Genomic DNA, 23856 nt, shown 5'->3' with positions numbered 1-23856 from the left:
TATTAAAGGTCAACACAATGACCCTAACTGCTAAATTTCAACTGAATTTCATTATCTTAAAAATCATTATTTTTTCAAGGAAAATGGAAATGTATGAAATTAAAACCCAGTTTTTGGTGCTGCGCAGAAATATTTAGCAAACCTTCGAGAAAATTTGTTTTTAGAATGTGTACGACAGGGGGCTCACGAAATCTGCACACACGGTTGCCCATGGTTCCTCTGGCACCTGGATCAGCATCTATCCGGCTGCCTGTAGTTTGTTAGATGTGTACTTCATACAGCTCTCGCAGTTCCGTACGTACTTCCTTACGTCTCGGTACATTCCCGGCCAATGGTATAGAGCTGCCACACTTGCAATCGTCTTTCGACTTCGTATATGTCCTGCAGTCATACAGGCGAGCACGCCGGCATGTCGTGGTTCTCAGGTAATTTTTGCGGTTCCAGCCTCACCTGTCATAGCATCTCCTCCGTCCATCTGCATCCCTGATGCTCGCCTGTATGACCTTCGTTCTTCTCACTCACCCTGCGGCTCGTCTCCTGCAGAAGTTGTCTTGATAGCGCGTCCGCTGTCCCTTCCTAAACGAAATTACGAAATCTTACTGTTGCAGTTCTAGCGCCCACCTTGCGATTCTGTCGGACGGGCCCTCGAGCCAGTCTGTTCATGTACTTTGCCTTCCTTAACTGGTCCAAAATGTAGTTCATCATCGGCATCGGGTTCGCGTTCTTCACGGACCTTTTATTTGTCGGAAATCCACACACAACCTCCATTGATCAACCTCCTTTTTCGATCAGATCACAGTTCTTCGCGATTTTTTTGAGACCTGACCTGCAGGTCGTCGGCTCTAACTTAGGCGTTGAGCAGATCAGCTCCCTCTTGCCCATGTGTCATCGCGAGTATTGGTCACAAGCGTTAGCTTTTTTTTGACGTCGTCATTGTATCAGTAGGGGACCAAACTTAAAGTAAACACAACTTCCACTTGGAGACCAAGCCATGGTCAACTTATTGCGCTTCAGTCAAACTGCGTCAGTCAGCAAATTTGAATTTCACAATGCTGGGAAATAATTTCAGTGTAAAGCTTTTATCCTAAACATATTTAAAAGCTCAAAAAAATCCTAAAGAAAAGCTTTTGGCCGAGGTTGGGTGGATGAGGATTAGGATTTAGGAGATCAGTCTGAATCGGGACAAGATCGTGAACAGCTTTAAATCAAAGATAAGCTAGTAATAAAGTGTCTTGTAATAGTATAAGAGAAAAAGTCTATTACCGAATAAATATTAATTAATAAAATATAAAAACTATTTTTTTAATAATTAAATATAAACAACTTAAATTTGCAGCTTTCAAACATTTGCCGCGCCTTCTCTAACGCCCCCACTTTTGAAAAATGTTTTGATATTTTTTCATATTTTGATTTTCGTGTACATTTTTATCTTCAAATAACTACTTACGACGCCCACAAATCGCTCATAAGTGCCACGGCCTCACTTTTGAAAATTTGTTGATAGTATTTCATATTTTTATAAGTCTTGTAAATTTCTATCGATTAGTCAAACAACTTTATGCCACGCCCACCATAACGCCCACACAAACCACCCAAAACTGTCAACTGAAAAAATGATGACATATTAGCAATAAATTACGAAATACTAATAATTTAATAAAAGAAAATGTATCAATTATGTGAACGCAACGCCTTCTTACAACACAAAGCTTCTAAATATATACATATGTATATGTCGCTGATAATTTAAATATAACGACATTTCTAGTAATTGCGTGTTTCTGCTTGGCACCGTAGTCTGGTCGCTGGTAGGAGCGGGGGGAAGTAGATGTCTGCAGGAATAACGAAAGAGTACAGAAAAATGCGGTGTGCATTAGTATTGATGTATGTCGACTGGAGTGGGTCTCCAAAATGTGTTGGTGATGCGTGTAGAGTTAGGAACTATGCATAATTCCGATTTTGTGAAGAGATGCAGAACAGACATGCCTCGCTTACGCGCCAGAAAACGTTGCGCAGACAACGAGAATAGTGAAGAGGAAAAAGGGCGTCTATAGTATGGACTCCATACATACATATTTATGCATGTCGGAGAAGCCGAGTGCGATTTTTCATTCACTTCAGTGTCCATATTGTCCAGCACAGCACGTAGCCTGTGTGTTTTTTTTGTTTCGCACGGGTCCCACGGCCACACCTCCCGCCCAACCGACCGAGGGGCGCTGCCGTACAGCTCGATTCGCGAGAAGATATAGACGCGATATAAAAAAGAGAACAGGAACGAGGAAATGAATAAATTGTAAAATAACTATATTAAATATTAGTGTTAGTAGGATCTAATTATGTAATAGAAAAGTTAAAATCGATTGCTTTAAGAGCGGCAGAGAGTCAAGATTACAGATAATAGGATAAAGTCTATTGTAGTCAGAACATAAAACTCTGTAAGGGTCATGCAACTCATAGTTAGATCTACAATGATTTAAGATAAGGGGTAAATAGTTTCTAGTGAATCTACTTGGAACAGAGAAGTAAAGCCGACTAATCAAGTCGGGACTCTCAACATCAACACGAATAAGCTTACAAATAAAGACTGTTCCAAGCATAGTTCTACGGTTAGCTAGGGACGATAAATTAATTAAAAGTAGTCTCGGAAAAGTAGTAGACTCGGAGAATAGAAGATAAAGAATTTTTAAAGAGGACTTGTTGTGTCCTGCCATTCAGATAGCTTGAAATCCAATTTAGAAGATCAACGGGGAAACCTATAAGATCAGGTTTTCTTATTAGAAGATAATGATTAAAAGAGTCAAATGCTTTACTAAAATCAGTGTAGATGACATCTGTTTAAAGATTAGTTTTGAAACCTTGTATTACGAAAGAAGTTAGCTCCAAGAGGTTAGTGGTTATTGATCTGCGTTTCATAAAACCGTGTTGACACGGTGATATGATTGATCTACAAAGGTGCTTCAAATGAGGAGTGATAACATTTTCAAAAAGTTTTGGGATAGCCGACAATTTAGAGATTCCTCAGTAATTGCTTGCATCCAGTTTGCTACCTTTTTTATGCAGAGGAATCATAAAGGACTCCTTCCATATATGAGGGAACTGTGAAGATTCCGGAGATAAGGTAAACAGTTTCAGTAGAGGTTTGCACAAGGCTTCCGCACAGAATCTGAGCACACAGGCAGGGATTCCATCAGGACCTGGCGAATAGACCGGTTTAACACGCTGAAGATCGTTAAGCAGTGAGCTTTCGTTTATAATGGGGCAAAATATTAGATTCGACTTAGATACCGCATAAGAGTATGGCTGTTCGGAATGAGGTAAAGTTGAATATGTTGTTTGAAAAAACTTGGCGAATAGGGCTATTGCCTGATCCGATGTAACCGTAGTGTTTTCTAAAAATAACGAGGAAGGGTAAGAACTTGTTTTTCGCTTAGTGCTAACGAAATTATAAAACTGTTTCGGATCCTGTGCAAACTGGAACTTACAACGGTTTAAATAATTATTGTAGCACTGATCATTAAGCCCGGTAAAGCTTAACCTAGCGCTTAAATATTTACAGAGGGTGGACTGAGAACCGGTATTTTTAAATTTTATATAGAGTCTGGACTTTACAATTCTTAGGTGTGTCAACTCTTTATTAAACCAAGGAGGTTTAAGGAGTTTAAGTCGTGCGTATTGGGTTGGCACGACAAAAGGTCATAACTTTACACTTGGAGCCATTTAAGTCTAACACGTGTGTTGTTGCCCTCGATGATTTTCTTCTATTCCTCAACTTCACTGAATTATTTCATCCTCACTTCGTTTCCACGAAACTCTACCAAAACAACAACTGGCGCCATGCTCATTTGAATACATACACAAAGGATTTTTACTCAATAACGGAACGATTTCCATGAATTTCATTACTCTTAACTCATTCTTAACATAACGGTTCAAAAACATAATTTCGGTTACATTCAAATACTGCGTTAGATCTACTCAATCTCCGACATACATATGTATATTAAGCCGATATAAAACACATGCGGTTTGAACACAGAATAAAAGCGGGAAAGATATATATCTTAATGTAAACACATAATTAATTTCTAATTTCTTTTACATCACAAGCAGCTAAACAGATATACATATATTTCATTTAAGTTCTATTACCACCAAATTATTTTTAAATAAGAGAGAACGCTTAAGCAAATTTGTTGGACATTGAGATACCGTTTACACAGCCAGAAGGAATGCAAAATATAAACAATGAAAACAAAAAGTTTTGGGTGTTGAATTGGTCGTGGCGAAATAGTTCAAGCATATCAATACAAATTATCAAGAAAAACAACTTAATTTTTTAAGATAAAGAACTTTTCAAAAGTATACGAACAGAAGGATTGGTAGCCGAAGACAAGAATATAAGCACGTTATAATGCCCGAAACGCTTCCTTCCGTTCCTTCTGACATAATTTTTTCCAAAACCATACACATAATCGTTCGAAATCACTACCATAAAACTTGTCTTTTCATTCCTCAAAAATAGCTAATAAATAAGCTTACTATCTCAAGACATTCCCTTAAATGCTGTTGTCATAAAAAACATTTGACCACGTTGGTTGCCTTGCCAACACTAATAAATTTTTGAATTTGGGCGCCGAGAGTATTTAAATCTTTTGGAAGCTGAAATTTTCCAACACCAAACAGGACTCGCAGAACTTTGTTCATCCAGGATCTTAAGCTCAAAACCAAAACGTATGCGAATTAAAATTGCTGCTATTTAATTATTTAAAAGAATAGTTTTTATTTTTTATTAATTAATATTTATTCGGCGACAGACTTCCTCACTTATACTATTACAAGACACTTTATTACTAGCTTATCTTTGATTTGAAGCTGTTCACGATCTCGTCCCGACTCAGACTGATCTTCTAAATCTTAATCCTAATCCACTCAACCTCGGCCAGAAGCTTTTCTTTAGGATTCTCTTAAGCTTTTTAATATGTTTAGGATAAAAGCTTTACACTGAAATTATTTCCCAGCATTGTGAAATTCAAATTTGCTGACTGACGCAGTTTGACTGAAGCGCAATAAGTTGACCATGGCTTGGTCTCCAAGTGGAAGTTGTGTTTACTTTAAGTTTGGTTATATATCGGGTGGCTAAGTGTTGGCGTCAAAAACAAGGGCAAAGGCAACGCTGCTGAGATTGGAGTTAGAAATTTGTTTAGCTTTTGGTAGAGTGCTATATTTATGGGTTGGATAACTTGCGTCACTACGTGGGGCATAAAAAATCTGTTGTCCCTTAACTCACTCCCCTACATCGAGTGATAAAGATAAATAGGAATTCCTAAAAGATTTAAGTATACAAAAATAAGTACGTTTTATATGGAATCTTTAAGAATTAGTTAAAAGTCGAGTGCCTGTAAAATTTCGTTATCTTATGGAATTTGTTATCAACCATGGCCCATGATCTTACCAAAGACACTAGAATATTCTAGTGTCTTTGCTCTTACAGTGTTACCTTAGCTTGTAGAATATTAAAAGTTAAGTCTCAATAAATTTAAAACGTGTTTTTAACGCAGCTCAGCACAAGATATTTCTTTTCGAAAGCTAGTAACAGCCAGATTCTACTGATCGTAGCGTTTGCCTTTTGAGTAAGAGACAACATGTAAGACAACATGTGATGTAATCCAAATTACGAAGTACAAAACGTATATAAAAATATTTATGTTTTCTGAGTTATCGAATTAGTGTAAAAGGGCTCTAAGAAATCCTACCAGTTCTTTGTGAATTTTGGTATATTTTCGAGGGAAATGATTATTTTCATGAGTCGTGAAACGGTCACACTTTTAAAAAGTAAAACTGCTGCTCGTCTGCTCTATCTCTGAGCGTTGTTCTGTCTCCATCTCTCTTTAGCAATCGTAAAAAATGATGGACTGAAAGTTAAAGTGCTGGAATTTGTTAGAAAAAGATAACACTATTTAAATATATATCTTGTATTATTCCAAACAATATATCGTTAAAATACGTTATCAATTCACGAATACAATTTTACACCACTCAAATCTTAACAATTTTATTGTGGAGCAGGCAGTGCGCAATTTATGGTGTGGTCCGGTTGCGTAAAAGGTAATTTTAATAATGAAAAAAATAACACATGTAGTGTAATATTGTATGATAAAAAAACAAATGTGCTAGACTCCAGTTTAGATACTAGAGTCTGTTAATGTAAAGAGCTGCTGCATTAAACGTTCGTCTGTGTATGTTTTGTGTCGCGTATGTACATATTTTTTGTCTCACCGTCGCCATTTTTAATCAGTCGTTTTCGCTGGGTTCCTATGGCACTATATTCATCTCTTTTTCTCTTTTATAGAATTAGCGTCGCGTGATGCAGTGTTGAAAAGCGCGACAGAGCTGCAGTAAATAAAAGGCCAACGTATGATAAAAGTTAATTTTTGAGCATACTCGAATTTTGGGGACCATGGAAGACCTTACCAAAAACATTATCTTCACAAATGCCATTAATGGGCAACCGGCCACAATTCAATACCAGACGGCGGATGGCACCATTCTTAAACAGCCCAAAATAGAGGGCCAAAAAACGGAGCAGCAGCCTACCTTCTATTACACGACAAATGTAAGTAGTTTACTTACTATATGTTATTGGTGCTGACTTTTCATATTGTCTTCACATAGGGCAATGGCGGTACCGTCAATCTCGCACAGCTGGCCACCACAGACGACAATAAGACGTGTTATATAGCCCAGCCCGTGGGCGGATACAATTACGCCCTGGTCAACGGAATGCCTCTCAATCAGGGTGCAGCTCTTGGCATCGCCACGGTAGACGCACAAGGCCGCATCCAGATTGTCAATCAAAATAAGCCAATTGCAGCTGTATGTAAAAGGAAGACTCGTTAAGCAAAGCCTAAAGATTTTCTTCTTTGCAGAACACCATATCCAACATAAGCTTTAAGTGTGACGTATGTTCAGATATGTTCCCTCATTTGGCACTTCTTAATGCTCATAAGCGGATGCATACAGACGGGGAACAGCAGCAACAACAGCAACATAACGCCCAAGCGGGCGGCGATTCTATTGCCGTGGTCAGCGCGCAGGGGCTTGTGCAGGCACAGAACATTATTGGAAATGGTCAGATGGGCCAGATACAGATTGTGTCTTCTGACACGCTGGAGCCGGTTCAGCAATCTGTAATGCAGCAGCAGCAACATGAGTCAAAGGCAAGCAAGTGCATAAATTGTGGAAGCTCTATGCTGCAGCAGTCCAAACGCAAAGGTCCAAAGCAGGTGCGCTGCGAGTCCTGCATGCAGGCTGAACAAACAGCGCAACAACAACAGCAGCTCTTCGTCGCCCAAGACGGTAGTTGTGAAAGATTACATTCTAAATGGACCATAACTAACTTCATCGCATCTTTTGCAGGTCAAATGGCGCATCCCGTGCAAATCATATCAACGACTCCTCAGGCCCAAGCACAACTTCAGCAAATTGTGGCTGCACAGACTGGCGGTACAACGCCAAAGCGAGAGGCGAGCAGTGGGTCTGGCCATCATCCTGTGAAAAAACGAAATTCCCAGCAGATGACCAAATGCCAGAAATGCAATGGCTCCGGCGTGGTGCTAGTGGGGCAGCACTCCCATGCTTCACACAGCGGGGTGGGCGGATCGGTAAAGCAATCAGTTACTGTTAAAACTGAGTGAGTATAACATGAAATTGCAACCTTATCCTACGCTAACAAAACCAAGGTGTTTGTCCTGCAGAAATCCGTCCAAACCCTTCAGTTGTAATATATGTGGTGGTCTGTTTTCACGTTACTCAAGTCTGTGGTCCCATAAAAAGCTGCACAGCGGTGAAAAAAACTACAAGTGCAGCATCTGTGGATTGGCCTTTGCTAAAGCCGTATATTTGAAAAACCACGCGCGCATTCATACAGGCGAGAAACCCTATAAGTAATACCAATCTTCTACTTGAAATTATACTCTTTATACTAATTACCGTTATCTTTACATAGATGCCAAACCTGCGGCATGCAGTTTTCACAGTCACCACACCTCAAGAACCATGAACGCACGCACAGTGGCGAGCGGCCCTATGTGTGCGGTGTTTGCGACAAAGGATTTGCGCGCCACGCTACTCTTTGGAATCATAGGCGCATTCACACGGGCGAAAAGCCATACAAGTGTGAAATTTGTGGATCGGCCTTTTCTCAGGCGGCGCACCTTAAGAACCACGCAAAGGTGCACTCCGGAGAAAAACCCTACAAGTGCGAGATTTGCTCTGCAGCATTCGCTGATCGTTTTGCACTCAAGCGTCACCGCGGCATACACCAAAAGTACGGCCAAACTGCTCCTCGCCAGACCAGCAGCGATGGGATGATAGTGCATAAGCAGGAGATTCCTGACATGGAGGATGAGGCCCAACAGGAAGTGATTATCGGTGGGTTATAGATAGTTTAAATGCAGAGGTGACAGGCAGCTTAATGAAGTCACAGACACTGGAGTCCACCCTGCTTAGCTTCAGTTTATCGAGCGTTACTATGATCATCTGCCTCCACCTATGCTAGCCCCAGAACCATCTCTAAGGGCGCATATATCACCACAATGATATTAAAGAATAGAAAACGATGTTCCATCGTTAACACTTCAGCTGCATATGTCCTTTCTCCACTTTCATGTGGGATCTTCAAAAATGGGCGAAACCCAAAAACGCTTTTTACGATAAGCATACAAATGAACCTAATTTATTTGATAGCTTGTATAATATACTTAAACATCTTTAAACATTAAACGCATATATGTATAGGCATCGTATTTATAAGTGTTATAGGCTATTCTCTTATACAAATTGTAGGTGTAAAATATGGATTTATTAGGTGACGATACGAGCAAATCCGATACGTATGAATATGCACAGGTAATAAACACACACATATAAGTTGAAAGTTGTAAGCTTAAATATATTTTAATTAAATCTATCTAATATAAGTATGTATTAAATAATGCATAAAATCAAATAAATATTTGAATAAAATACAATTTTTTACTAACCTACTCCATTTGCAAGTGCCTTAACGAAGAATAGAGGGATCCCAGAAATAGGCACATTTTCCACCGTTTTCGACGTCTTATGCGTTTTTTTTTTATTAATGTAAGCACCATTTCACTTTAAATATAATTTTTTTAGTGTTTTGCCACGTTCATCTTATTCTTACGTGAAGCTATAAGGTCAGTAAATTTTAATGTTGGCAATAATATAATTAATAAATACACAAAACTTTAAATATTCATAGACGTAAAAGAGTAAAATAAAGTTAAAATTTATCGAAAATTAGATGATGTGAATTACTGCTGTCTTTTCAAAAAAATTAGAGCTGTTGATTTGTAAAATGGACGCACTCTTTTAAACTTCTTATATTTATATTTTTGCGTATTATCTGTTAAAAATAAAATATTTTTACATATTTAAAGTAAAGTTGTGAAGTGGCAACGAATTTTTTACAATAATCAAAACCAAGTGTTTAAGAATTAGGATTCATGGCTTGTATAATAAAGCTTTAAATTACTAGAATTCGCCATCAGTTAAATCAAGATAAATACGTATACGTATACATTTGCGAACATGGACTTTGCTTAGGGTCCATTTTTGAATTTGCGGTCATTACAAACTTATATTCATATGTATATAGGATTATTCAAGAATGAATACATTTTAGTTACACGGGATTGTAGTTTTGTTTCTTTTAATGTCAACTGGTTTGCATGCACTATGCAATCATGATTATATAGGAAGATCTGTGTCTGTGGTTGGTCCACTTTTTATTTAATATTTCTGCTACAGCTTAAAAACTAAATCGTTACAAAGTTACGGAAAGGATGCGTACCACAATCCATATTTATCCGGCCAATTAAATTTGACCATGGTCTTTGCCGCTTGGTAGAGTCCTTTTATTCGTGCCAATTATTTTTCCAATTTGATATCAAATTATTTTAAAGCTGTGGATAAACAATATAAGCAACATCTAAAATAGATGTTATATATATGTTCAAAATATAACAAAGCATTTCAAACTCATTTTTAAGCTAAATTGAAAGTCACACAAAACAATATATATACTTTTCACTGTTAAATTTCCGTATTTTCTTTTTTAAATTTTTTTTCTTGAAAACATAAATATTTTAGATTAACTCGTTCCTCAAGCTTAAATTTTATGGTGCAGGCACGCCATTAAACAAGTAAGTAATTATACGATTTTATAGTAACATTTTCATTTAAATGACTATGCTATTGGCTTATATTTGTCATTTTGGTGAACCGATCTTGGCTATTTAGTATTTAGTTTTTAGTTAAACAACAATTTCATTTTTCGACTGCCTACCATGCCAACCGTCCTTTGCAAGTGTGTTACAGCTTCCCACTCCACTCACCCACTAAATTCAGAAGAATTAAAAGTCCTGGCCTAAGCCCTATCCTGCTGTTATGCAATATTGGACAATAATCAAGTTAACCAAACCATTCGAGTGCTACTTAATGTATTGCAGTATGTAACCGAAATCTCCTGTCCAGAATGGCGGTTTTTATGCGATTAAAAACAATAACAAAAAAGCAATTTCAACAGTTACCTACATAAATGATGACTTCTCGGCATAAATAATTTGGGCTTCATAACATAAATACTTTTATTACAAATAATTTAGGTAATTTTCTTAAGCCTGTCTGTCGACTTAATGCTTTGGGTAACACTTTTTTTTGTCAAACTCGCATAAGCGTGCTTTCGTGAAAACCCATTCATTAGCAAAATGGTTGCCAAATAAAAATGAAAAACCGGTTAAAAAGGCAGACATACTATTGCGTCTATTCGTTCAAGGTTGTAGGATAGTTTGTTGCTATTTTAAAGTAACCTTTTACATATTTTGAAAAAAATGCAGTCCTGAAGTAGTTATTTTAGGGAATATTGGTTTTAGACGAGGTTCTTAGGATTCATTTGTTCGTAACTTTTCTTTAAAAGATCTGGATAATTTCAGCAAAATGTATTTGGTTCACAGTCCTCTTAATCAAATACTTATTATTCAAACAAACTTTCAATTCCATTTGTAAATTACTTTTCGAGCTAGAACTTGCTCTTTTGATGTTTTTACTAACTATAAAAGAAATTCATTTTTTAATTTGCTCATCACTTTTTAATGACACTAACACAAAACAAGAGAGAATGCTATAGTCAACTTAACAGACTATCAGATACCCGTTACTCAACTAGTGCAAATGCGAACGCGAGAATTCAATAATAATTTTTCTGGGATATCGATAGATATTGGTGAAGAAAATGAGAAAAAATTTTTTAATTGTTCAAAAGCGTTGCAGTTTTGGGAAACTTTTGGCGTTAGAGTGACCGTGACAAAATGTTTTTTGGCAAATCGATAGAAATCTTTCAGAATAATTAAAATATTAAAATATATCAACACGTTTTTTAAAAGTGTGGGAGTGGCACTTTTGGGCGGTTAGTGGGCATTAGAGTGGGCGTGGCAACATGGGCCAACAAACTTGCGCTGCGTCTGTCTCTCTAGAATCTGAATGCTTAGTCTCAACCTTCTAGCTTTTATAGTTCCTAAATCGACGTTCATAAGGATAGACAGACGGACAGGGCCAGATCGACGCGGATTATGATCCTGATCAAGAATATATATACTTTATATGGTCGGAAACTCTTCCTTCTGCCTGTTACATACTTTTCAACGTATCTTGTATAACCTTTTACTCTACGAGTAACGGGTATTTATAATAACTCTTTGAATAATTTTTGGGATTTATAGTGGAATAAAATAAACGAATTTAGCCAGATTTTAGGTTGAAAATATGATCAATTTCATAATTGAAATTTGAATAATGCTTCCTTACATGCGGGTACTTTCTATGGGACACCCCAAGGGGTCGTTGAAATGGCCGGAATGAAAAGAGTGACCGTTGCCAGCGTTTGCTCTCCGAAGCTCATTGTTTTGATTTTTGTAAGCTCTTAATCAACTTTCCCTGGATTTGGTTTTGCAAATCTGATCATCGCCCAGTTCCAGTTGCACAAGAGCCGAAGTAGATCCTACATCTATGGTAGTAACTCGATTGCCGCCATCCGCTGCTGATGGAAGCTTCGTTAGCTCATTGTCCGTATGCACCGCCATAATTATGCATACAAAGTTTTGCCCAGTTTGCGTGTCCCGCGGATGCAGTGTCACCGGATTAAACTTATCACTCTGTCCCTCAGAGTACGTTTGCAGGCGCTCGAAGACCTCCGGATAGTGTTTGCTTAGCATGACGCCGCGCCTAGACAAAATATCCAGAATATTTGAAAGGATCAGCTCTCTATTACTATGCTGTCCGGGATTGAAAGTTAGAATGAGGATTTCCGTCCGCTCCGGCACTGCCACAACAGACACCGGTTGCAGGAGCGCCGCCTGATGTTGCTCTAGTTCAGCCAGAACTGTCTTGCAGAGTTTCAGCTTGGCACAACGACTCACCAGTTGGCGTTCCCAGCGCACAGGTGCCTGTCCCATTCCCGGTGCCTCGGATACCACGCAAATAGCAACGTAAATGAGCATTTTGGTTTCCGGCTTGTACTCCGTGCTGAGCTTAAGAAGCTCTGAGTATAACTCCAGGCCCATCTCGGCGGGCATAAGGTCTGGCCAACGTACGTACGAAGCCTCCCCCATGCACTGGAACCCGTTCTTAATGAATCCTTCCGCCGCCTCGGCACTACGAAAAAGCACACGCACAACGCCACGTCCCTGAGACAGGCTGCCTTTGCGGGCTAAAAGACTTAGATGGCGCTGCGAGTCGATGTCGTCCTTGCACGTGGCCAGCACCTGGCGACAAATATTGGAGGCACGCGAGTGCAGGCAAGCTTTCCTATGCTTTTCCCAGTGTGCCCGCCGACACTCACGCGAGCAGTATAAATGGGAACAATTGTGGCACGACTTGTAGAGTTTCTTTGCATCGCTGGGAGAGGTACTCTGGTCGCACTTGGTGTTGCGGCAGCGAACATGTTGTCCCGATCCAAAGCCCGTCGTCGGTCCCTCGATGAGTTGCAGCTGTCCGCTTCCTATGTCCGACCGTGTAGCTGCGAGGGCGGGGTCACCCAACGATGCCCGCCGGCTCTCTTTGGGGTTATTTGGCTGGGCACTGTCTACAGCTTCAACTGAATGCGAGTTGGACTTATGGGATTGCTCCTTGGAATAATGCTTCTCCTGCGTGGGTGCGTCGCCTTCACTCCGGCGACGAAGCCGCTGCAGTTCGGCGGCTGATTGCACCTCCAGCTGCTGCCGAGAAGCTGCGCATGCTTATATAAAATATATATATTTTTTCAGATTAGTTACCCTTAGGTATTGGAAGTTTTTAAAAAAGAACAACAAAGAGCATTCCCCATGCGGGAGCAGGTATACATACATATGTATGTATGTATATTAACGGAGTATATATTAAAGTAGTGACATAATCAATTTATACAACTTATGTTTCTCAGTAAACATAAACGTGAACATAAGGAAACATCACACGCATTATTCTTTCTTTATGAACTTCTTTACTAAAAATAAAAGGAAAAGTAGCGCCTTCGGTCTATTAATTAAAGAACAGAACGCAATAGCAAATATGAGTGCGGTGGATTTTATTTAAATTTATATTTTTAATAAAACCAACTTTCGATATTTGATTTCATGATATTTCTGGCATATCGATGGAAATTGACGAGACAAATGATAGGATTAAAAATAAGTAAAATGTAAGATGTAAAATGAAAATTGGAAAAGGAGTGGGGGGAGTAGCAGTGAAACAAATAAGCGCGATCCGTAGCCGCTACAGCATCTACATGCTTAGTCTCAACTTGCTAGACAGATGGACTTTTGCGTCCATATCGACTTGGGTAGTGACACAGAGTACATAAACAACATACAACAGACAAATTTTCTCTAGTAGTCACTTTCGGATTTCTCCTAGTTGCTTTGATACTACGTGTCAGTCCGCGTGTCTAACTAAGCACTAAGTGGTACGCACATGAAGTTTCATAAGTCCTAGAGCCTTTACTTACTTAACTCTATGAAAACTTATATTAATCTACGACATTTTGCAGCTAGTCAACTGGGCATGGGCTTCGTAATCAATGCTGAATTTCCTGATTTGCACTACTAACTCGACATAGAGATTCATATCATACCTAATTTTTGAATTTTGAAAAAGTCGTACAACCAAAGTTTTTTATATCCCCCAAATTAAAAAAAGTTTAGTTTAGTTTTTTGTTAATCTTGAAAAACTATCCAAATTCGTGTTTTTTATACTCTTTAAACGATGTATACGATTTCAACAGAGACTAATTTTCAACATTTTTTTTACATGTAAGTTTTTTGTTTTGGACTGCCTTTTGATTGATGAATAAGATACGCATTAGATAAGTTAATCAGGAGAATTTCACTTTTTCGTGCGTATCTAACTCTTCTTGGCCATAAGTCTTCAGATCACAGTAACGGTCTATATTTGAACAAAGTACAAAGACGATATTTCGCAGTGATATTGCGTAAGACAAATAAAAAGCAAGCAAAACAAAAAAAAAATTAACGATGTAAGTCCCTCTACCTAATATTGTTAATATTGTAATATTAAAAGTAAACTTACAGGTTCATACCTGTTGTCGCCGCATTGGGAGTGTAGCTGCTGTAGGAATTGCTGTTCTGGCCGGATAAAAGGGTAGTTGGTAGTCCTAATAGCGAGGCTAGGACATCTTCTAGCGAGGCGCTGCTTAACGATCGTTCGGGTGCTATATTACGTGTTGGTACTGTTAGTGGATTAAGCAGGCCAGGAAATAACATTTTTGGTTGTAAATAAATACCAAACAATTAAATTAAATTGTAAGGAATGAAAAAAATATCGCTGGCGATAAAATATCTTACAAACACACTGAAAATGAGTTTAGGGATGTGTATTATGGATGGTTATTAAACACAAAAACAACCTTAACGCTTACTCGAGTAACTCGACTATCAGATACCCGTTACTCGCAGTTTCTATGAGGGAGAGTAGTCATTTTAAAAACTGCGCATTTAGATGTGAACGGTTTTTAAAACAGTCTTGCGCCAGCGTGCTTAATCTCCAATTTACTACTTTAATGCTTTAAGAGATCTTGGCGTTCATACGGACGGGCGAAGATCGAATGCTAACTGTTACAAGTGTACTCTTCAATGAATAACAGATATGAATAATAATGAAAATAAATAAAATAATACCAGTTTATAATAGAATTTGGACTTTATTATAGAAACAAATACCAAAGATTAGCCCGATTTTGTGTATAGTCATATTAAAATATAAAATGCACATAACTAACAAATCATATAAAGACATGCGTTCAATTTTATTCTTAGTGGTCTCATTTTGGGTTTATTAATCAATTGGGCACATATTTAAAGTAAAGATGGGTTTCTAGTCTCGTTTGATCATTAAATTAGAAGAAAGGCTTAGTACATATTTCGTTGTTTAATTGAAATGTAAAAGAGTTAGGCTATAGTCGAGTTCCTCGACTATTGTATACCCGTTACTCAGCTATCTGCTCATAAGTATTTGACGCAATTATGTCATGATACGTCATTAAAACTTTTAAAGTAATAGTGCCATTCGAACAATTTATCGGCCCATAGTTGTAAAGTTTGTGGGCGTTAAATGATGGTGGGAAAGTGTTTTTCGTGACAAATATTAAGAATTAAGCAAGAAAAACAAATGCCAATTTAAATATCAAAAATTATTCATGCCAATATTATGAAAGCGATTTGCATGCCTAATCTTATCGCTAAGTTTATACAAATGGAAATACGGACAGACGTGACAGACATATTTCTACCTATTACATTTTTTTCCGCGGATCTATTTGACATTTTACTGCAGAAGTAACGGATATGGTTTTCTGCCCAAATCTACAATTTTCTATACCCGAGGCAAAGGCAAATCATGAGTATTCGATAAATAATTAGAAGAGCAAAAGTTTCTGCTCCTTTGAATTTAATAAATTAATAATTAAATGTAAAACAATTAAGATCCACTATAGAAGATAAATAAAAATATTTTTTTTGCGTTCATATAGGCTGATGATTTTTATACGGAATAAAGGTGTGGATGCCTACGTGTTCACACAATTAATTTACTGTTTGCAGATAGGCTACAAAAATGCCGTGCACCAAACAAAAAGCATAAACTGCCGGTTACCAGTATTTCTACTCTGGCAAACTATCAAACTTGGATGGCGGACTCACCGCCACCGTTGCCGATACGATTTATTCCGTTCATGCGATGTGGCAGCTGACCAGCGGAGACTACAGGCGACAGACCGACATCCAGATGCACTTGGTGCGGGTGGAGCTGCTGCTGCTTTCGTGCCAATTCGGGAGGACTGTTGTCAATGACGGGTGTTTGCGGCGAGTCCAGGGTTCGTGTACCAACAAAGCTGCTTTCCAGCCAGCACCTGGAGTTAGAAAGTACAAAACTGAGAGTTGGCCAATATAAACATATCATATGAAACCACATTTTATAAAACACATACTTAAAAGCATGCTATTTTAGGAAATGTAAAAACATTAAGTTAGTCACCTATAAATAATATTTTCTTCCTGACTGATGGCATTTAAAACGATGTAATAGGGAAAATTTAGACGGTTCGAAGAAATTGGGTATCTTAATGAGAGAAAAAACGAGTATGTCAGCCAATTAAAAGATTCTAAAAATCTGAGCTTGGTACGGATAAAGATATGAAAGCAGCAGAACAAGTACTTCAGAAAGCAGAAAATTTACTAAAAGCAATTGACATTGCTGATTAGTTACTTTCTCACTGGTTATTGTTAACTGCAAAAAAGACTTTATAATGGTTATAACGTTTCTATAACGTGGTTATAACGTTTCGTTACAAACGTTTCTACCAATAGAATTCAATAACGTCTTTCTATGCATATTGGATTGGAAACTAAAACCGAGAAATCGTTTTTCCCAAGCCGTGATAAATAACAAAAACTGAACTTCCACACCAACACTTGTGAGTTTATTTTACGTAGAGTTTGTATGTAGAGTTTATTTTACTTGTCTTGCCCTTTAACTTTTCAAGTGCTTTTTATTCTATCGATATGCTGACATTGAAAGTAAGATTATTTCCCAAGAGTAAAGGTTTTAACGGAATGGTTCCACTGGATGAACACACGTTTGTATGTACCAATGTATATGGAATTGAATCTATGTAAATATATGTACAATAAAATTATATTTCATTATATTTGATTACTTTTACAGGGTATCTTATGATAACAAATTGAATATGGAATGGGCAAAGGTTGACCATTGGGCGAGGGTTAGAAGACGAACACGCATTCTTTTTAAATATGTTGATATTTATATGATATTTTAAGTCCCCTATCTAGTGTAGTCTTTAAAAAAAATCCGGCTAGGTTATTCAAGTTGCCTTACAGGTGGCAAGATGGCAAATTTGGGTGGTTTGTGGGAGTTGAGTGGGCGTGCTCTAGTCTTTGCCTACATATCGATAGAAATTCGCAAGACAAGCTTTATAATGAAAAAACATCATGACAATTTTAAAAAGTTATGACGTGTCAGTATTGGGCGTTGGAGTGGGCGTGCCCACCATCTAAAACAAACTTTTGCAACGTAGGAGCCACTAAAATCTGCAATTCTTATCTCAACTTCTTAACGACAGACAGACGGACGTAAAGAGCTATGAACAGGCATGGCCAGATCGACTAGGCTAGGGCTATTTATCAAGAATATATATGTATGTATACTTCAAAGGGTCCGAAACGCGTTAAAGTTGTATCACCCCTGCGGTTTTATAACCTGATGCTTTTGCTAAAGTAATTTAGTTTTTAAAAGCTGTTAGCTACACTAATCACAATGCTCACATAAACCAAGCACAAGTCTTACCTTTGGCTAAGAGGTGCATACTTTTACAGGTAGCTACGAATTGTGTAGTTGTTAAATAATAACATTAATAATGTGCATAGATATTCTCACTAGACGGCTATGGTTTGAGGAGTGCTCTAAAACAACAGTTTGACACTCAGTGAACAGATAGCTAGGAAGGGCTCAGACACACTGAGCGATCTATACCATACTGTAAACTTTAATTTTGTTTTTGTAGCCGGCTAGTAGCCGTTTGTATACCTTGAATTTGGACTGGTAGAACGGCTCCGCGGATGTTGGGACTGCTGCTGGTCGTTCACGAAGTGAACGATGGCGGATGTGACTTCCTTAATGGAGCTTTGAATCTCTGTCGATACAGAATGTAAGGTGCGGGTTTCATTGCCCGCCCGTGTGGAGGGCGGAGCTGTCCGTTGGGTTAGCAGCGAATTGGCCAGACTGCAAGATCAAAATATAAAAAGTCGAACGTGAATATTTTACATGATTTTTAGTTATGAACGTTATTGGGTTTAGGACGAAACAATAATATACTTTATACAATAATAGTTAATACGATAACACTTAATACCGCTCAAAAGAATTATTAATATAGAGAACGCTATAGCTGATTTGCTCGACCATCAAATACCCGTTACTCAGCTAGTGAAAGTTCTGCGAAGATATTTTTTAAATTGTGTGGCATAACGATAGAAATTGACAAGACAAATATTACAATAAGAAAGCATTACTAGAATCTACTTTTTTCTATCTCCTGAGATCACAGCGTTTATATGGAGAGATACGACCATATGAACACCAAAATCGTTACTCGAATCCGAATGCCTAATCTCAACTTTCTGGCTTTTAATGGATAACAGCGTTCAAAAAGAGAGACAGACGGACAAGTCTACTCAACTTTATCAGAAACTCCTCCTTCTACCTGCTACATAGTTTTTTTAAACTCAACGATTTAAGAACAAAATAGTTCTTATACTCAACTATTACCTAGCTTACCAAATTTGAACTCAACCTAGGAGTAGTACGAGTAGTAAATTGAAAATTATCTAATGGATTAGTTGAAAAGTATTGTATGTAACAGGCAAAAGTCGACAATAGCTTTCCCTCATGTTAAGAACTAGATCGGAGCTAGAGCACAGCTAGGAATCAGTTAAACAGATTTTTGCGTAACTCTAGTATTATTAAGCCGTGACTCACTTACTACAATAAAACCCCGACAAGCCCCAAGAACTTTTACTCTCCACTTTGGCCGTTATAGCTCACATACGCACACAACACTGACATAATTGTGTTAACAAGATTGTGGTTTGGTTAGCAATAGCCATTTATACGCTAAAGAAAAGCTAGAGAAACATAGCAATTATTGTAACAGCTTATGTGCAACACGTAGTCGCTTTGCTGCATATCTTAATATACTTCACAATCCCCTTAGCTGATTGATAGGTACCTGCTAATCGAGGCACTTAGCTTTAGTGTTCTCTAGAACTTTGGATGGCTGCTCTAAAATTAAACTAAAATATTGTTCTCCTTTCGTTTTTTAGGTCTCAATTTCATCGTGCTTGTTTTTAAGAATCGAGCTCGATCCACTCAATATTAGCAAGCAGCAAGAGTTTTGACCTCCAAACCTTATGGTAATGAGTTATTGGAACCTACCGTTCGTGGGGAGTTCGTTGGGAGAGCTTCTCTGTGCTGCGCCAACCCAAATACGGCTGTCGGTAGGAATTGCGCAACAAGCCACTACCACTGGCCACAGATATAAAGCTGCTATTAATGGGGGCGCCGCGCGTAAAGCTTCCGCGCTGCGAGGCACCGGGAGACATCTGAGTGGAATTCAGATGAGAGGTTGACCAGCGAGTTGCACCCATGCCTATCTGTACAGGTGCCGGACCGTGAATTGTCGTCGACCCACATGAATAGGAGCTTTGGCCGCCGTGATGACTGTGCGCTGAGGGACTCATCAACAAAGGACTTCGGTCGGAGCGTTGAGATCCCAGCGAGCTGAGGGAAGTCGTCTTTGAGTTGAGCCCTTGCCAGCGACCCGATTCCTGTGCGCGTTTGCGGGTGAAGTTGCCAGGTCGGTAACCACCGCCAGTCGCACTTGTGCATGCGTTTTCGCCATCTGCTGCCTTTTCGGGGCCTTTGTTGTAATGACGGAACCAGTCGGGAATATTTAGCCGCTGAAGCGAAGCTTGGACACGCAGTTGATGCTCGCTTAGTGCGCCTGGATTGTGGTCATGTGATTTCTGCAGTTCGTTTTCAGGGGGCTGTTGTAATGAAAATGAAAAATGTAAACGGTAAATACATGTACATATATATATATATATATATATATATATATATATATAATTTTTAGTTCAGTAGTTAAGTTAAAGAATCTACTTTTATTCAAACCGAAAAACCATAACACTGTAATACAAAATGATACAAATAACCTTTATTTATTTACATTGGCATAAAGCTAACAAAATAGTTAGATTACTAGGCACATATTACTAATCATTACTTAGTTACAGAATTCCCTGAATTCCCTCTGTCTTCGGTATACCGATTGAAATTGTCAAGACGAACTAGTCGACTTTCCCGACTATCAGATACCCGTTGCTCAGCGCTAGTGGAAATGCGAACGCGAAATTTCCTAATTTTTCTGGGATATCAATAGATATTGGTGAATAAAATTAGAAAAAATTTCAAAATTGTTCAAAAGTGTGGGCGTGGGCTGTTAGAGTGCGCGTAATAGTGGGCGTGACAGCATGGGTTAACAAACTTGCGCTGCTTCTATGTCTCTAGAATCTGAAATCTCCACCTTCTAGCTCTTATAATTCCTAAGATCTCGACGTTCAAACGGACGGACAGGGCCAAATCGGACTCGGCTATTAATCCGGATCAAAAATATATATACAATATATATGGTCGGAAGCACTTCCTTCTACCGGTTACATACGGTTGAACGAGTAATGGGTATAAAAACGGCGTTCCAAACTTTCTTCTAAAATCAATATACCCTCTGCAGGTTAAACTGAATTAGGATAAGAGAACTGCGATTGGGTTAAGTTGGCAAATAGAGAAGAGCCAAGTCACACCCAAAAAGTTAACTTCGGACGGGGTGTACATAATTTTTTGTTGTGAAAATAGCGCTCTAATTTATATGTATATGGTTTAAATCGAGGCATAAAAAAGAGCACACAACCCCAAAGGGTGTGAGAAAGCAAAGCCATCGAAAACGTGTGAATGGCACGCACCAACAGTACAACGCAAACCGAAAAGAAAGTCGGCATGCGATTTGGCCATTGGTTTTAAGCTGACTTTTTAGGATGGTACGCAAAGATGCAATTAAATAAATAAATTTGGCTATTACTTGGTCAAACATGGCGCGAGAATCACAACACCGACACGCAAATACACTTGCGTCAGGCGCAGCACACACTAAGCGCCTATTGCCAAACCCCGCACGATTAAATGTTTCGTGCTTGGACTTGTGGTAGATACTAGCGGGTTTTTTGCCAATTGGCCAGGAGGCAGCCGACCGAAATGGGGCCACAATTTATGGGAGCTTTGGCGCATGGCAGACAGAAGGAGCTTTCCGATATTGCCTTTATGGCATCTCCGCGGAATGTGGGCACAGGGATTCAAGGCTCGGTGCACGGAGCGCCCTGTATCAGGAGGAGTTCGCCTCTTATGGCAGCAACAGGCTGTCACCAGAGTGCCTAACTATCGGTGGGTATGGGGTGGAAAAATTAAAAAAAAAAGTACTGTCCTAATAATGAAGTTATATGGTGCATAGCAGCACCAATGGCCAATTGTAATAAGATTATTTCGTGATATATTAAAAGTAAGTTATCTTGGTGTCTTGCCAATTGGTCAGTTCTTAAAGAACATTTCTTGACATGAGGTACATATGTATATATATGTATATGTATATGGCATTGGCTCAAAATAGATTGTATTGAAATAAGCAAAAAAACAAAAAAAAAATTTATATAAACTGTTGTGAGACAAAGTTATTTGTCCATTTCCTATTAAGGCATGCCAAAACAAAACAAATTATTTTTAAAATTTTGCTACATTTTAAAATGCCATTGATTCTGAACACCTTTAATTTAAAACTGAAAGAAACTTAACATTCCAAACTTTTGAAATCAGTGTGGTAGGATATTCCGCTGTGACATTTCCAAAAAATGTCGGGTGAATAAAAGTGGTAAGAGCAGAGACGTACAATTTGACGAATGTTTAAAATTGAAAAGTAGCCATTGTTTGCGACCACCTCAAATCTATAGCTGGGCAACTGGACAACTTGCATGGGCAGGATATAATGTCGCTAACTGGATTCGTTTACAAGCGCTTCAAGCCTATGAATTTTTACATATTCATATCCCGTATACGACATGTAAAGACTTCCCACAATAATAATGATTTTAGGGTTTGTGGCAATTAACTTTAATGTATTGAAATATTTTATAAACAAACCTAAAACATTATATTTACACAAAGAAGCTTATTATAATGTAAGATATCGAAGGGCCTTATCCAGAAAACTATGCTCAGCCGACCTTTTTTGGCTAGAAGTAAGCCGTGGGAACTGGTGACTGATGTTCTCGCTGGATAACGTGTCACCGTGTCCCTGTCGCTGCAGATGCTCGATGAGAGCGGGCTTAGCCCTATTTCTCTTTAACATCAAGTTAATTATGCGGGATCGCGTTGAAGAATACCTATTCTTTGGTTTGGCCTGGGAGCTCGGATGCACAAACGGTTTCATCTTCCCTTCGGATTCTCCGCTGTCTGAATCCAGATTGGAGATTCCGCCACAGCTACAGTAGGTGACGCTGCTGCGTGCTGAATACGAAGCACTTCCGTACGCTTCGTCGTCACACATATGGTATTCGGGACAAGGTGTGTTGTCGCCCTGTGCAAAAATATGGCCAGAAACCGCATACGGTATGCACTTGGCCTCCAGATATAAGAGCGGCTCGTCTACGGCTTCCTCGGCTGTGGGTGTCGGACTGGAGCATCGTTCGTCCGCCAACTCAGTAATTCGCGCCTGGTGTAGTCTTTGCTCGCGCCGAAGCTGGCGTCGCTCGTGTCTCTCCCTTTCCAGGCGAGATATGGTTTCTAGACTCTCAATAAATAGGTTCAAGTCCTGCCGCCCAAAGCAGGCTGCGTTTAATGTAACGGTGGTGGACATTGACGAAACGTCCTTCGAATTGAGGTTTAGGTACTGTGTGCAGGTGAATGCTGACATACTGCTCAGATGTTTTAGAATGCTGATTGAAGAAGTGCTCTTGTCGGTAGGATAGTCTTTTAAAAACTGATGCTGGTTTTCAGCGCCCCAATCTTATTTATACATATGTAACAGGTAGACAAATTGTTTCTCTCATTACGCGGTTTATATGCCTACATACCTGGACACCAAAATGTTTTGTAACAGGTAGCAAATAACGGGAACCTAATGGAATTTCTTTAAATCCGTTTTAATGATAGGTTTTCCCTAATCCATATGTCCCAAGGGGGCCTACTCAGAATCAAAATGTTGCACACCCGGCAAATCCATTAAAGCTACCTGTTTGGCGTTTACCATATGCTACCGAGCACACCTGGTGCACTCACTTAATCTAAAAGAAGAGGTACGTGAAAAATAATAGGCTATAAAGTTATATTGGCATAACATTTTCTATTTCCTGCCATTTATCGACAATTATTATTTATGAACTAAATAATACGTTTCACAGCAAGAAAATAATATAAAATGTCGAATTTAATAACTTTCACTTGAATATATTATCTCGAATTTTTCAGCGACAAAAACGAAACGACAAGTGTCATTGTAAACATGCCCACTAAAAATTATTTCGCAGCATTATATTTTTATAAAAAAAAAACATTTTTTGGGATAATTAAGGTGTCAATCCACGCGTATTTCAGACCAAACAT

General features: G+C 38.6%; 3 protein-coding genes and 1 long non-coding RNA gene across 16 annotated transcripts in view, besides 11 other annotated features; 1 reads left to right on the top strand and 3 right to left on the bottom strand.

Moving 5' to 3' along the window:
• Window positions 1–175: 175 nt before the first annotated feature.
• Window positions 176–646: a mobile genetic element.
• Window positions 647–790: 144 nt separating this feature from the next.
• Window positions 791–945: a mobile genetic element.
• A 419-nt stretch (window positions 946–1364) lies between these two features.
• Window positions 1365–1600: a mobile genetic element.
• Window positions 1601–1733: 133 nt separating this feature from the next.
• Window positions 1734–2049: a mobile genetic element.
• A 112-nt stretch (window positions 2050–2161) lies between these two features.
• Window positions 2162–3656: a mobile genetic element.
• Window positions 3657–3732: a mobile genetic element.
• Window positions 3733–4788: 1056 nt separating this feature from the next.
• Window positions 4789–5325, bottom strand: lncRNA:CR44809 (long non-coding RNA:CR44809). Its single transcript, NR_124437.1, has one exon. It is a non-coding gene; the product is annotated as a long non-coding RNA:CR44809 (long non-coding RNA).
• A 127-nt stretch (window positions 5326–5452) lies between these two features.
• Window positions 5453–5482: a mobile genetic element.
• Window positions 5483–5849: 367 nt separating this feature from the next.
• Clamp (Chromatin-linked adaptor for MSL proteins) lies at window positions 5850–9273 on the top strand. Of its 2 annotated transcripts, none has more exons than NM_001014498.3 (7): window positions 5850–6105; window positions 6350–6613; window positions 6673–6873; window positions 6927–7356; window positions 7417–7690; window positions 7740–7943; window positions 8006–9273. In NM_001014498.3, the coding sequence occupies exons 2-7, from the start codon at window positions 6458–6460 to the stop codon at window positions 8439–8441; spliced, it is 1701 nt and encodes a 566-aa protein (NP_001014498.1). In that variant the 5' UTR covers window positions 5850–6105; window positions 6350–6457; the 3' UTR covers window positions 8442–9273. The 2 variants fall into 2 exon arrangements, with proteins under 2 accessions (NP_001014498.1, NP_610137.1); NM_136293.4 differs by having other exon boundaries at window positions 7755–7943; window positions 8006–9027.
• The window catches only part of CG42748 (uncharacterized protein), a 35001-nt gene continuing 19916 nt past the window's right edge, over window positions 8772–23856 (bottom strand). For 2 of the 11 annotated variants that reach the window (NM_165411.3, NM_136290.4), the window contains exons 6-8: window positions 19585–20195; window positions 18178–18372; window positions 15382–16480 (exon numbers count right to left, since the gene is read on the bottom strand). In NM_165411.3, the coding sequence (NP_724384.1) occupies window positions 16249–16480; window positions 18178–18372; window positions 19585–20195 (1038 nt within the window). In that variant the 3' untranslated portion in view covers window positions 15382–16248. Of the gene's footprint in view, window positions 13316–13644; window positions 16502–17937; window positions 18373–19584; window positions 20196–21286; window positions 21419–23856 lie in introns of those variants that run through there. The other 9 variants (NM_001273756.1, NM_001201933.1, NM_001273755.1 and 6 more) reach the window with 9 other exon arrangements.
• Window positions 11187–11735: a mobile genetic element.
• Window positions 14984–15025: a mobile genetic element.
• Window positions 15515–15570: a mobile genetic element.
• Window positions 18525–20894: a mobile genetic element.
• On the bottom strand, window positions 22353–23370 carry dunk (disrupted underground network). 2 transcript variants are annotated; one of them, NM_001042919.3, is made up of 2 exons: window positions 23366–23370; window positions 22353–23239 (listed from the first exon to the last, which is right to left on the bottom strand). In NM_001042919.3, exon 2 carries the CDS (start codon window positions 23165–23167, stop codon window positions 22427–22429), a length of 741 nt encoding a protein of 246 aa, NP_001036384.1. In that variant the 5' UTR covers window positions 23168–23239; window positions 23366–23370; the 3' UTR covers window positions 22353–22426. The 2 variants fall into 2 exon arrangements, with proteins under 2 accessions (NP_001036384.1, NP_001188863.1); NM_001201934.2 differs by lacking the exon at window positions 23366–23370.

The sequence above is a fragment of the Drosophila melanogaster genome, chromosome 2L, assembly GCF_000001215.4.
Source record: "Drosophila melanogaster chromosome 2L".
NCBI lineage: Eukaryota > Metazoa > Arthropoda > Insecta > Diptera > Drosophilidae > Drosophila > Drosophila melanogaster.
This window is presented reverse-complemented; position numbering and strand designations above follow the sequence as displayed.

Excerpts from the sequence above, each read along its gene's own strand:
- Clamp (NM_001014498.3), top strand. The coding sequence starts at position 6,458 with ATGGAAGACCTTACCAAAAACATTATCTTCACAAATGCCATTAATGGG. Across the intron at positions 6,874-6,926 it reads AAAATAAGCCAATTGCAGCT|AACACCATATCCAACATAAG; the intron begins GTATGTAAAAGG and ends TCTTCTTTGCAG. Across the intron at positions 7,944-8,005 it reads ACAGGCGAGAAACCCTATAA|ATGCCAAACCTGCGGCATGC; the intron begins GTAATACCAATC and ends ATCTTTACATAG.
- dunk (NM_001042919.3), bottom strand. The coding sequence starts at position 23,167 with ATGTCAGCATTCACCTGCACACAGTACCTAAACCTCAATTCGAAGGAC.